Source organism: Schistocerca americana, chromosome 4 (genome assembly GCF_021461395.2).
Source record: "Schistocerca americana isolate TAMUIC-IGC-003095 chromosome 4, iqSchAmer2.1, whole genome shotgun sequence".
Classification (NCBI taxonomy): Eukaryota; Metazoa; Arthropoda; class Insecta; order Orthoptera; family Acrididae; genus Schistocerca; species Schistocerca americana.
This window is the reverse complement of record NC_060122.1, coordinates 608,729,983-608,744,763: the sequence shown is the minus strand read 5'-3', so window position 1 is coordinate 608,744,763 and position 14,781 is coordinate 608,729,983. Positions and strand designations below refer to the sequence as shown.

Here is a 14,781-nt window from a genome sequence, read left to right as displayed (position 1 = left end):
ATATAACAGGTGGATGGAATTCACCTGCTTGTTACAATGTCCTGGTTGCTGTTTTAATCTCATGTGGGGTGTAGTCACGGGATCATTCACTTCAAAATGGCTTTATAGCGGAAATTTGCCAATAGTTGTTACATAAAAACTAGGATAAGAAGACCTAAATGTGGTACAAAATCACAAAATCAGTCTGTATTTTCGAAAGGAAAAGAGTAACTGTTAGGAAAAACATTTCAAATGTTGGAGGGTATAAGTTGGTTCATAATGATACTGTATTTAATTCTTTAAAATTTACAATTGTAACCTAGAAAAAATAAATACAGTCTATCATTTTCTGGACTGAAACTCTTAAATATGATACTCCTAGTCCAAAGTATGATATACATGTGATATTGCTATGTATACGGAAGATGGATGGTAGAGATCTTAAAAATGAGATAGAGAACACACAAAACGATACATATTCATAACTGAAATTTTCCTTGGAACATATTTCTATGATATTTGTGGCATGAAACTTACATCAGAGGGAACTACAGAAATTTCCTTATTTATTTCTCCTATTTTTAATACAATAAGGACGGCCAGCAGTGGGTAGTAACTGTTTCCAATTTTACTTAATATATTGACATTAATACAAAAGTAAGAGACACGCAAAAGAGAATCGCTGTCTTATATTTTTCCATGTACATCAACGGGATCGTTAAACACAAAGCAGATTCCTCGTTTGACATTTCTCAACCCAGTAGTAACATCAGGAATTGGCAATTTCCGTATCACATCACTCTTATTTATAAGAGAAGTGTCTTTTTCATTTAACTGAAAAGCTACTTTTCCATCACCATAGACTTCAGTGACATGACTTTTAGGTCATTTTCCAGTACTTTTCGTATGGTGCAGACATATCTGTTACTCTATATATTCCTGTTTCCTCCTCGAAATTTAGCAAAGATATGATCTCCTCCATCTACATGAGTTGCGTCTGTTATTACAATAGATCTAGTGTGGAGACTCCAAAGTGATCGACATTATCCCCGCAGTCGCCGCTCTTCAAAGATGTCGGAATCAGTTACTTCAGTTTCTTTTCTCTTTCGTGCACTTTCCTCAGCTGTGGTCCTAGGCATATCTTTCTGCCTCTCCTGTTTTTGGTTGGGGTTGTAATGTATTGTATTGTACTGAACTGGGGACCTGGAAACGACAGGGAGGTTTCGTACCCGCCTTAGCCGCAGTGGTACGCAACCCCGACAACAGGCTACAGCAGTCCACTCACCCCTCCGTCACCCCACACCGAGCCCAGGGTTATTGTGCGGTTCGGCCCCCAGTGGACCCCCTCCATCCCCACTCCCCTCCCCCCGGGGAGCGTCTCACACCAGACGAGGGTAACCCCAATGTTTGCGTAGTAGAGTAATTATGGTGTACGCGTACAGGGAGAAAGTGTTTGCGCAACAATCGCCGACATAGTGGAACTGAGGTGGAGTAAGGGGAACCAGCCCGCATTCGCCGAGGCAGATGGAAAACCTCCTTAAAAGCCATCCACAGACTGGCCGGCACACCGGACCTCGACACTAATCCGCCGGGCTGATTCGTGCCGGGGACCGGCACACCTTCCCGCCCGGAAAGCAGTGCGTGAGACCGCAGGGCTAACTGGGCGGGCTTTGGTTGGGATACTTCCTTTCTTCAGCGATGAGTTTAGGCCCTGCTGCTACAGGTGTAGTCGCAAACGGTTTTGTTGCTGGCGTATGGGGCGGGCGGCAACCCGCAATGCACCGCTGTGTGGTTGTGGGCTGGTCTGTAGGCGATAGCCGATCGCTTTCTGGAATGGAATTATCATATTTAAGGACTGTATTGATTACTTAACAATTATCTCCATACAATAAATGTAACAATAACGAATAATTCAGCAGATAGATCACATTTTTCTGTGTACTTCCCACAGACTTCGTCGATTCATAGTCAATATTTGTGTTAAGTGTGGCCAACGCTCTAGAGCTGTGTGTATATTTATTTTCAGTCTAGAAGTGCTGTTTGTAAAAATTATTTTTAGCTCAAAAGTGAAGTTTCTGATGGAGAAACAAATTATCATTAACTATTCCTAAATTATGGCAGCAGAACTAACATTAGGAACATTTGTGATAAGTACGGTTTTCTTGTGAGTAGACTGCGTTTATCTTTTTTTCAAGTTTTCGGTGCAGCAGCTTTAGGATACGTTGCCCTAAGTATAGTGTCGGCGATTAAGAAATTTCGAAGGACTGCGGAACAAGAGCTTAAAGATCACAAAGTAATTACTAACTTTAGGACCCTCTACCACCTGAATAATTGTGACTTTGCTATCTGATGGGTTAGTAAATCGTTCTTTTCATTTTGTTGCTTCTTTCTTCTCTCTCTTGCTTTGTTATTTATCTACGTAAGAATATCATATTGTAATCAGAAACAGAACGACGAACGAATAGGCAATGTCGTGTATGGTAAAATCTTCAACATGGCAGCATTCAGCAATTGTAGAATTATGAATATAATGGGGATGATACAGCGAACCAGTTGCACGTTAAAAGTTTATTCAGACCTTTATCTAGGTTTCGGTAGGTATAAAACCGTCTTCCTCAGATACTTTACAAGTAGTCCATGGATGTCATATATGCAGCAAAAAGCAACATCAAAAATTTCATATAGTGGAAAAGAGTTACATATTGCTTGAAAAGAAAAACGAAGTAGTAAGGTTTAGTCAACAGTAAAATTATCCATATAAATGCTATTGCTTGGCCATAAGGCTTTTTCAACAGTAAAAATTATTAATAAAATCTCCTCGGGCTTCCAGCCGTATCAGGTCTGAACATCTTATGAGCTTTCGACCGAACTCTCCTCGTCCGTTGTCAAGTGGTAAATGACTACCGTGTCGCCGTGGCCTCGCCGTTACATAGCCGGGCTCCTGGTTGTGACGTCACTGGTGTGCTCTTCCTCGCCAACTGTGGCAATGAAATTTTCACTCTGCATCGGAGTGTGCGCTGATTTTGAAACTAGTAGGAAATCCGACGACACGACCCACCAAGACGGATCAAGGAAGGTCCGACTTACACTCGCAAATTCCGGGTGTAAATGCTGACCAGTTATACTGTACGTCACATATACCACCCTCTACGGACTCGCGGCTAAGCTGAGTAATAACAGTATCAGTTTAGAAGCGGGGGATCTTGCAATGTGACCCAGAAGAGCCAGGGAAGTTCTACTCAAAGTACTACTTGGGGTGACCCTTTCTGGCCGGGGCGTTATGGCCGATCGGTTCTAGGCACTTCAGTCCGGAACCGCGCGACTGCTACGGTCGCAGGTTCGAATCCTGCCTCTGGCATGGATGTGTGTGATGTCCTTAGGTTAGATAGGTTTAAGTAGCTCTAAGTTCTAGGGGACTGATGACCTCAGATGTTAAGTCCCATAGTGCTCAGAGCCAATTGAACCAGTTTTTGACCCTTCCTGTTCCTGTAGCTCCTCTTCCGAGTTAGTAGTAATGACGCCCTGTCCTGTTTCAGTATGACCGCAGACTCAGCGGCAGCTCGGGCTCCACGCCGGGCTCTGGCTACCGCAGCGGCAGCAGCACCGGCGGCGGCAGCGGCAGTGGCTACCACAGGGATCTGTCCTCGGACCGCAAGTACGGCTCGCAGCTCGACTCGCCGGCTGGCCGCGACCACTCATCTACCAGGACCGGCTCCTATTCTGACACCAAGTACGGCACCTACCCGCACAGGAGCAGGGTGAGTACCCACCACAAGCAGCTGGTATTTCAGTGTTCACTTACAGCATTCAAAAAAATTCTACTCAACGTATCACAGTGTAGTGTTGTAGATTTTATTAAAACATTTCTTTGCCCAAGGTCGCAAAGTATAAAACAATAATTATTGTTTTTAGCTGCTTAAACGGTCATCTTCAGCTCTGGAAATGGTAATACAAGTTCACAAGTCAGAAATATTTTAAGAATAACGCCACAGTGCTAGTCAGTTTGTTTGCTTTCTTGATATGATTGACTTTGACGGACACTATGACCTGACATTATGTCTTCCGTCATATTCAAATTACTACAGAAGTATTTGTGCTACATGTTTTACATACGCATATTATAAATGCGACAGTAAGGTATGTTTTCACTGGGTTTCTGTTGTGCGTAGCTTCGTGCCACTGGCTTTGGATGACAGCAATGCATTTTTATTCTATTTTTTCTAGAGCTGAAATTTCCTTGAGAATTTTAACACAATAATGTCTAAGTGTCTTACTTATTGCGTTGATTTAGGCACCACTGTTTGTATCCTGTTATACACTCCGACGGTTTTGGGGGGGTTGAAACTAGTAATCACAGTTTTCTGGTTTGTGATTTTGGCCAAACAAAGATTTACAGGTCGCTGTCACCATGCTGACTACATCAGGTAATTACAATATCACATTTTAAGTTAAAGTACACTGTTTCTTAGTTCATCCGTTATTGAGAAGCTCTTGCGCACCGATTATGTGATTGCAAAAGAACACTGCTAGTCCTTTCTATTTTAGTCAGCAGTTTTTCGAAATGTTTGTTAGTGTTCTCCGTCTTTCCCTATTTTGTGTTGAACTTGTCATTGTAGCCAATACATGTTGCACTTTGCATGTTCTATTATCTGTCTGCACCTATCATTTTACTCTTAGATTCCTCCTTCCATTCTCAATTATGTATCCGATATTCTCCTATGCTGTCCCTTTTTCATGTAATGATGTTCCATACACTTCTTTCTTAATTTATCCTCATTATTGCTTCTTCATTTCATAGCGGTATGGAACGTAATGGTCACATACACTCACATAGACAATCTTCCGTTTACTGGTGGAATGCTGGGAATATACAGCCAATTTAAACAAAAAATAAATTACAAATCTCGTGTGCATCCAATCTTAGAATACGGCTCAAGTGTGTAACACATATTGCACATAAAAAAAGGGTGGCACAAACGATCACATGTTTGTTTGACAAACAGAAGAGCGACGTAGAAACGCTGGGAAACCGGAAGTGGCATACGCTTGAAGACAGCCGCAAATTAGCAAATTATCATGCGAAAGCCTACTTACAAATTTTCAGTTACTAGTATGAAATGAAGAACTTAGAAATGTAATTCAGCTCCTCACTTGTCACTCCCATAAGTACGCAGAAGATAAGATCTTACTAATTACATAGCGCACAGAAGCTTTCGAACAGAAAGAAACCTCAACACACGGTACAACATTATTTACCTTTTCCCGTCATCTTGAAAGTGATTTGCAGAGTATGTATCCTATTCGTTGACTTAACTTTAAACATTCTTTGATAACGCCACAGTTCAAACGCTTCCAGTTGCTACTTGTCCGGCATTTACACAGTCCACGTTTCACTTCCATACGTTGGTGTGCTCCAGATATACACTTCCGCTAACGTCTTTCTCATTTCTATATCACATTCGTTTCGAGCAGAGCTCTTTTATTGAATTACGCTTTCTTCGCCTGTTCCAGTCTACACAGTCTGCCTGGCAAAAAAAAAAAAAAAGTCCATCTTGAATATATAGTCGGATGTCAATGTAACTTCGTACGCGTACGAACAGTTCAAACGCTTCCAGTTGCTACTTGTCCGGCATTTACACAGTCCACGTTTCACTTCCATACGTTGGTGTGCTCCAGATATACACTTCCGCTAACGTCTTCCTCATTTCTATATCACATTCGTTTCGAACAGAGCTCTTTTATTGAATTACGCTTTCTTCGCTTGTTCCAGTCTACACAGTCTGCCTGGCAAAAAAAAAAGTCCATCTTGAATATATAGTCGGATGTCAATGTAACTTCGTACGCGTACGAACTATGGGCGAGTATGTAAACGATCACAGTTGCAATTCTCAGTGACAGATAGAATGGTCACCCCAATTCATTAGTGTTGTTCGCGTTTAGTGTTGTTACCAAGCTTGGTCGGGTATGTAATGGGCCTCAACAGCATAGGATGTTGAGTGATCACTGTGAGAGACACGGGTATGCCACGTAGCCGTGTGCGACAGCGTCATCAGCACCTGACAGAGTGTGAAATGGGACCCATTTGCGGTCTTCATTTGGCCGGCCGGTTGAAACGCGCAATATTCAGATTTTTAGGGCACTCGGATGTCTGATCACCCGAAGAGAGGATCGCGATATTGTACACCAAGCACAGCGTAACGCCATCAGATTTGTGGCTGCCATCTAGGAAGAAGTAGTGGACTCCTTGTACGTGTTGTGTCATCTGTCACCATAGGCCGAATACTAGCAGCGGCCATACTAGGGAAGTACTGTCCCGTGTTTAGGCTGGCGTTGACACCGCAACACAGACGACTGAGTTTGGAGTGGTACTGTGACCGAGAACATGAGCTGCTTATGAATGGCGTTAGATTCTGTTCGGCGATGGTTCAAATGGCTCTGAGCACTGTAGGACTTAACATCTGAGATCATCAGTCCCCTAGAACTTAGAACTACTTAACCCTAACTAACCTAAGGACATCACACACATCCATGCCCGAGGCAGGATTCGAACCTGCGACCGTAGCAGTCGCGCGGTTCCGGACTGAAGCGCCTAGAACCGCTCGGCCACCGAGGCCGGCTGTTCGGCGATGAATCGAGGTTCTACACTACCCCAGACTACCCATTTTCCGCGAGTATGGCAGTGGCCTGTCGAGGTGATCCATTTTCTCACCGTTATGGAGGTGCACAATTGTGGCTGGTTGGATGGTTGATTTGGGGGAGGAGACCAAACAGCGACGTCATCGGTCCCATCGGATTAGGTAGGGATGGGGAAAGAAGTCAGCCGCGCCCTTTCGAGGGAACCATCCCAGCATTTACCTGAAGCGATTTAGGTAAATCACCGAAAACCTAAATCAGGATGGCCGGACGTGGGTTTGAACCGTCGTCCTCCCAAGTGTGCGAGTCCAGTGTGCTAACCACTGCGCCACTTCACTCAGTGCTCCGTTGTATTAGCTACTCCTGGTGTGGGGAGTCAGGTTATGATTAAGGGAAATCTGATGGCAACTGTGTTACATTTCATGTGACAATATCGCGGAGCTGAATACTCGTCCACGCATGGCACGTGTCTCTGTGGGCTGGTGAGATATTCCTCTAGTCATCAAAATCCGCAGACCTGATCACAAAAGACGTATGTTGTGACAGCTCGGAGGTCCACTTTCTCCCAGCCTCAGACGAGGGCACAAAGACTACACAACACCCTTCCCAACCGAATCAGTGCATGCATCCAAGTCAGAGGTGTGCAACGTCATACTGATAAGTGGACTCATAACGCCAAGTTCCTCGTAAATACGACTCGATTTTGTAATCACTGAAATAACGTCTTGTACCCTCTCAGTCCTTGAAGTTCCATTTAGTTTCCTCCTCTCTTTCTGGGTGCTTCACTATTTTGCCAGGCAGCGTATATTTCACTCTGTAAGTTGTTTTATTCTGTTGTTGTTGTTCTTGTTTCTGTTGTTGTAAACTAAACTAGACTGGTATCCTCATTTTAAACTTTCGGGTATGTCTTTAATGGAATTGAACTCGAACAATACAAGTGCTGTGATTATGTGAACGCTGTCTGATAAAAAGAGTCGCCAAATGTCTGAATTTGTATAACTGTATTACATTGAACTTCCAGAAAACGTAAAACTTTAAACTAAATAAACTGCCCTGTGAAATTCTGTACCGTGCAATGCAGTGAGCAGCCCTACAATGAGTGATATCACAGAAGCTGGCTTACAGTTCCAATACGGAAAACTAACGGAATAAAAGTTCTACATAATATGACAAATCGAATTTTGACAAAACATTTGTTAAAAATATTTCCGTGAAAATTATCTGTAAAATTGTCTATGCAAATTGATCAAATAAATTTCCAAATACTAAATAATACACAGCAAATGTAACACTGCTCTGTAAGAATAAGAGTATTTAACAAAGAAATGAAATCTGAATTGAACTTTACCTAAACTGAATCTGCTAACAATTTTGAAATGCAAGGCTTAACTGAAAATGATCTGACTGACGTTAACCTGGCCCTACCAAATTTTCATTGCTTTCCTGTGGGAACGGGAACTCGGTACCGTTCGAAAGCGACGAAAATGAAAATGCAGAGCAGCAGCAATCTAGCCAAAGAGGAGAAAGCCTTGTGCAGAGCAATGCAATGACATACAGATGTGCTACGCAGATGATACATAAAGCCGAAATAACTGCGTTCCGCTAAGTGCCATAAGGCGACACACAATCAAAAAATAAAACTTTCACGAGGAGACGGTGGGAAATACTCGAGTTTCTAAATGACTGAAAAGATACTAGCATTCAAAACTATATTATGAACTTTATTCCTTAACAACCAAAAGACTTCTTTACAAAATCACTTATTATAAAAGTATGACTCTGTCACGAAAGACGGACTGATAAAGGAGTAGTAAAACTCTGAGTGCAAGTTATGTGAGCAGATAACTGTAATGAATCACGTCTGCCAGCCGTCGTGGCGGAGCGGCTCTAGGCACTTCAGTCTGGAACCGCGCGACATGGCTTAGCCACAGCCTGGGGGATGTTTCCAGAATGAGATTTTCACTCTGCAGCGGAGTGTGGCTGATATGAAACTTCCTGGTAGATTAAAACTGTGTGCCGGACCGAGACTCGAACTCGGGACCGAGTCCGGCAAAAAGTTTTAATCTGCCAGGAAGTTTCATATCAGCGCACACTCCGCTGCAGAGTGAAAATCTCATTCTGGAAACATCCCCCAGGCTGTGGCTAAGCCATGTCTCCGCAATATCCTTTCTTTCAGGAGTGCTAGTTCTGCAAGGTTCGCAGGAGAGCTTCTGTAAAGTTTGGAAGGTAGGAGACGAGGTACTGGCAAAATTGAAGCTGTGAGAACGGGGCGTGAGTCGTACTTGGGTAGCTCAGGTGGTAGAGCACTTGCCCGCGAAATGCAAAGGTCCCGAGTTCGAGTCTCGGTCCGGCACACAGTTTTAATCTACCAGGAAGTTTCATATCAGCCACACTCCGCTGCAGAGTGAAAATCTCATTCTAAAAATCATATTGCTTGTGCTCAGACCCTCTATGGCCTGACAAATCGACTATTGAGGAGTTCTGTTGAAAAATATCCGTTGTACAGAATTTAGAACAACACATCGAATGAAAATAGGGCTCACATCACTTTCGTTGAATGCCAATTACATGTGTTAAGTTTCGCAGAGTAAGAGCAGCCTACAGGCGAGCAGTGAGAGTGAGTGCGTCGACCCTTCCGGCTGCCCACAGGCGGACGCCAGCCACGGACCCCCGGTGACGCTGCCGCCCACGACGAGCAGCGGCCGGCGGTCACGTGACCCCAGCCCCAGCACCGAGACGCCCGGCGGCAGCTCCACCCTGCCGCTGCAGCTGCAGCTGCGCATGCTCTCGCACCGGCCCTCCTACTCGCGCTCTACGTCGCGGGAGTCCGCACCCACATCCCCATCCACTTCCAGTCCCGGCTCCAGCAGGTTCTCCAGCGCGACGCTGCCGCGCAGCCCGCACGCCGACAAACCGGCGCCCGTCTTCGGCAGGACCGACGACAGCGCCTCTACCGACCGCGAACGGACCTCTTCGTATACGCCCTACTCTGCCAGGTAACTCCTCATGCCGTCGGCACTCCTTTAACTTTCACATAAAGCCAACTGGAGAAGAGCGACCGAATGATATCACAGAGGTAAATAAAACGAAAATACAAGCCGCACTGACTCTTTATTAACAGGTTACAAGTTTCGGTATGTTGGCTATCATCAGACTCCTCTTAAAAATACAAAGTGTCCATAAGTAAATCAGCAAATTAATAATAATAGCATTATCAATATTTCAAAAAATATAAATGTAAGGATGTAGAGGCTTATCTCATGAGGGGTAAGATAGATACTCCCTACAGGAAAATTAAAGAGACCTTTGGAGAAAAGGGAACCACTTTCATGAATATCAAGAGCTCAGATGGAAACCCAGTTCTAAGCAAAGAAGGGAAAGCAGAAAGGTGGAAGGAGTATATAGAGGGTCTATACAAGGGCGATGTTCTTGAGGACAATATTATGGAAATGGAAGAGGAGGTAGATGAAGATGAAATGGGAGATATGATACTGCGTGAAGAGTTTGACAGAGCACGGAAAGACCTACGTCGAAACAAGGCCCCGGCAGTAGACAACATTCCATTAGAACTACTGACAGCCTTGGGAGAGCCAGTCCCGACAAAACTCTACCATCTGGTGAGCAAGATGTATGAGACAGGCGAAATTCCCTCAGACTTCAAGAAGAATATAATAATCCCAATCCCAAAGAAAGCAGGTGTTGACAGATGTGAAAATTACCGAACTATCAGTTTAATAAGTCACAGCAGCAAAATACTAACGCGAATTCTTTACAGACGAATGGAAAAACTGGTAGAGGCCGACCTCGGGGAAGATCAGTTTGGATTCCATAGAAATGTTGGAACACGTGTGGCAATATTGACCCTACGACTTATCTTAGAAGAAAGATTAAGGAAAGGCAAACCTACGTTTCTAGCATTTGTAGACTTAGAGAAAGCTTTTGACAATGTTGACAGGAATACTCTCTTTCAAATTCTGAAGGTGGCAGGGGTAAAATACAGGGAGCGAAAGGCTATTTACAATTTGTACAGAAACCAGATGGCAGTTATAAGAGTCGAGGGACATGAAAGGGAAGCAGTGGTTGGGAAGGGAGTAAGACAGGGTTGTAGCCTCTCCCCGATGATATTCAATCTGTATATTGAGCAAGCAGTAAAGGAAACGAAAGAAAAGTTCGGAGTAGGTATTAAAATCCATGGAGAAGAAATAAAAACTTTGAGGTTCGCCGATGACATTGTAATTCTGTCAGAGACAGCAAAGGACTTGGAAGAGCAGTTGAACGGAATGGACAGTGTCTTGAACATCAACAAAAGCAAAACGAGGATAATGGAATGTAGTCGAATTAAATCGGGTGATGCTGCCGGAATTAGATTAGGAAATGAGACGCTTAAAGTAGTAAAGGAGTTTTGCTATTTGGGGAGCAAAATAACTGATGATGGTCGAAGTAGAAAGGATATAAAATGTAGACTGGCAATGGCAAGGAAAGCGTTTCTGAAGAAGAGAAATTTGTTAGCATCGAGTATAGATTTAAGTGTCAGGAAGTCATTTCTGAAAGTATTTGTATGGAGTGTAGCCATGTATAGAAGTGAAACATGGACGATATATAGTTTAGACAAGAAGAGAATAGAAGCTTTCGAAATGTGGTGCTACAGAAGAATGGTGAAGATTAGATGGGTAGATCACATAACTACTGAGGAGGTACTGAACAGAATTGGGGAGAAGAGGAGTTTGTGGCACAACTTGACTAGAAGAAGGGATCGGTTGGTAGGACATGTTCTGAGGCATCCAGGGATCACCAATTTAGTACTGGAGGGCAGCATGAAGGGTAAAAATCGTAGAGGGAGACCAAGAGATGAATACGCTAAGCAGATTCAGAAGGATGTAGGCTGCAGTAGGTACTGGGAGATGGAGAGGCTTGCACAGGATAGAGTAGCATGGAAGCTGCGTCAAACCAGTCTCAGGACTGAGGACAATAACAACAACAACAACATGGTTGAAAACGAAAGAATCTTTTCACTAGCATAACCAAGACAGCTAACAGGCACATGTCATATAATTCCAGTAGTATCTTACTCCTGAGCTTACCAACGAGATTTTGGGCTTCAAGAATGGACCCGCGGTCTCTGCCAATAGGGAGTTTCCTCCGTGCACACCGGTCTTCTAAGAGATTCGCTTTTTCCAAAGAGGAGCATTTTTAGCGACTGACCAGCAGTTTTTCAGTACAATGGCCACAGACCACAAACAATCATGAAGAGAAGGAGCCGTTGCGATAGTCCCCTTCTTTAAACAGTACAGCAAATGACTGTACAACGAGATCGATCTGTAGCTTATGACACGGCATTTAGTAGGAGGCAGTGGGAGGCGCTAGGCCCCAGCTCGCCAACCCACTCACTATCGACTACACATTCCCCTTGGCAAGGAATCCACCACTCTCACCTTCCAGACCCAAAACAACACAGAGGTTGTCACATTCTTGGTCTGTAAGAAGTCAAAAATGGAAACCTTAGAATGTTCCAGGGTCCAAAAGTGGGATTAAAGAAAGTCCCTTCGCCGAATTTCGAGTAGTTTACCTTGCGTGTCCAGCGCCAGCTAGCAGTACCTGTGCCGCGACTCACCTATACTGGTGTCAGCCACCCTCTATCAAAGACGGTTGGAGCAAGTGCCAGCTGCACTTGAGTCTAGCACTGACCCCAAACATTCTCAGGAGTTTGAGGTCCACAGCCGCTTATTCTGACATCGAGCGACACCCTAATTCAGAGCTATCTCTGAAGTTACTAGCACCCTACGGTGCGTCCATATACCAAGTGCGACCTGCCTCGTAATATGATGTAATGCACTCCTCCAAGTGGTCGGATGCCTGAACCAGAACTATAGTAGACAGCTCGGCAGGATGCAGTGCTGCACTTAGGCCTCACGCAGTCATATCCGAAGGTGCTTGCAGCTCGGGCCAGGAACAGGTACCAGAGACCCAGTGGTCTTCTTTATCGTCATACATTATGGGCTAAACCATTTTTTCTGCAGATTACCGATAGCCAATTTCAACTAAGAGGGTTTTTGATACTGGCAACTATTTATTTGCACCTTAGACAAAATATATACATGTTTCAAAGTTTTACTGCCCTTCAAAATTATCATCGGTATTTAGCACATAGTGTCTCAGAACGACGTTTCAAAAATTTGGGGACAGATTCCTTACACCAAAACAAGAAAGAAAAATCCAGTACATATGGGCTCTAAAGTACATACCTTAAGAGCTATAAGCACTTGTCTACACATGTCTACCCGACATTTTCTTTCTTCTTTTGGTCCATACTACCTCCTTCCAAAATATGGAAAGCAAAGAGCTTGCATTAGAAGAGATGTGCTTCACATTATCGAAGATGAGCAAGTGTTCATAGCTCTTTAGATTTGTTGCCAGCGATGTGGAAATCCTAGGATATCCTTAGCAGTGCCAGTTGTGTTTATAGTTTTAGTGGGGCGGTCTATTGTCCGACAAATCTTTGTAACAGTTCTGAAGTGAATGTCATGAAGTCCTTCTTTCAGAGCTAAGTCCGGGACGTGTTCTTGGTGGAAACACTTCACAGCCCCATCGATCGAACAAATCAGTCACAACTTACGACATTTGCGCCTGATGATTGTCCTGCAAAATGATAGGCGTGTCCTGCAGAAATTGTTCTGCTTCTTTCTCTAAGCTGTTCATTTTTAGAGCACAGCCTGCGACCACCTTAGGGAAAGAAGCGGAGATATGTTTTGCAGTACCCGCCCATCATTTTGCAGGACAATGTTGAGAAAAATGGCTCAATTTGTGACGGATTTCTTCGGTAGATGGAGCTGGGAAGTGCTGTACCACCCATCACACGCCCTGGGCATAAACCGTTGTCACTGTAACTTGACTCCTAAACTGAAGGAAGCAGTTCATGTCATTCGCTTCAGAATTGTTACAGTCATTCTTCGGGCAATAGAAGGTTTCCTTCGAACAATTAAAAGAACTGGCGATTCTATGGGTATCCTACAACTTCTACATCGGTTGCAACTGACTATACACAATGCTGGTGACTACTCTGAAGGACAGTGAAACTTAGAAACCTGTATCTATTGTGAATAACTTACAAATAAATACACTACTGGTCATTAAAATTGCTACACCACGAAGATGATGTGCTACAGGCGCGAAATTTAACCGACAGAAAAAAGGTGCTGTGATATGTGAATGATTAGCTTTTCAGAGCATTGACACAAGGTTGGCGCCGGTGGCGATACTTACCAACGTGCTGACATGAGGAAAGTTTCCAACCGATTTCTCATACACAAACAGCAGTTGACCGGCGTTGCCTGGTGAAACGTTGTTGTGATGCCTCGTGTAAGGAGGAGAAATGCGTACCATCACTTTTCCGACTTTGATAAAGGTCGGATTGTGGCCTATCGCGATTGCGGTTTATCGTATCGCGACATTGCTGCTCGCGTTGGTCGAGATCCAATGACTCTTAGCAGAATATTGTATCGGTGGGTTCAGGAGAACAATACGGAACGCCGTGCTGGATCCCAACTGCCTCGTATCACTAGCAGTCGAGATGACAGGCATCTTATCCGCATGGCTGTAACGTATCGTGCAGCCACGTCTCGATCCCTGAGTCAACAGATGGGGACGTTTGCAAGACAACAACTATCTGCACGAACAGTTCGACGACGTTTGCAGCAGCAAGTACTATCAGCTCGGAGACTATGACTGCGGTTACCCTTGATGGTGAATCAGACAGGAGTGCCTGCGATGGAGTACTCAACGACGAACCTGGGTGCACGAATGGCAAAACGTCATTTTTTTCGGGTGAATCCAGGGTCTGTTTACAGCATCATGATGGTCGCATCCGTGTTTGGCGACATCGTGGTAATGTATTCGTCATGGCCGTACTGGCGTATCACCCGGCGTGATGGTATGGGGTGCCATTGGTTACACGTCTCGGCCACCTCTTGTTCGCATTGACGGTACTTTGAACAGTGGACGTTACATTTCAGATGTGTTACGACCTGTCGCTCTACCCTTCATTCGATCCCTGCGAAACCCTACATTTCAGCAGGATAATGCACGATCTTAGGTTGCAGGTCCTGTACGGGCGTTTCTGGATACAGAAAATGTTCGACTCCTTCCCTGGCCAACACATTCTCCAGATCTCTC

General features: G+C 44.3%; 1 protein-coding gene across 1 annotated transcript in view; it reads left to right on the top strand.

Moving 5' to 3' along the window:
- The window catches only part of LOC124613646 (mucin-5AC-like), a 253,948-nt gene that overhangs the window by 184,411 nt on the left and 54,756 nt on the right, over positions 1–14,781 (top strand). Inside the window, exons 3-4 of the mRNA XM_047142361.1 lie at positions 3,516–3,737; positions 9,262–9,608. Of these exons, the coding sequence (XP_046998317.1) occupies positions 3,516–3,737; positions 9,262–9,608 (569 nt within the window). The remainder of the gene's footprint in view (positions 1–3,515; positions 3,738–9,261; positions 9,609–14,781) is intronic.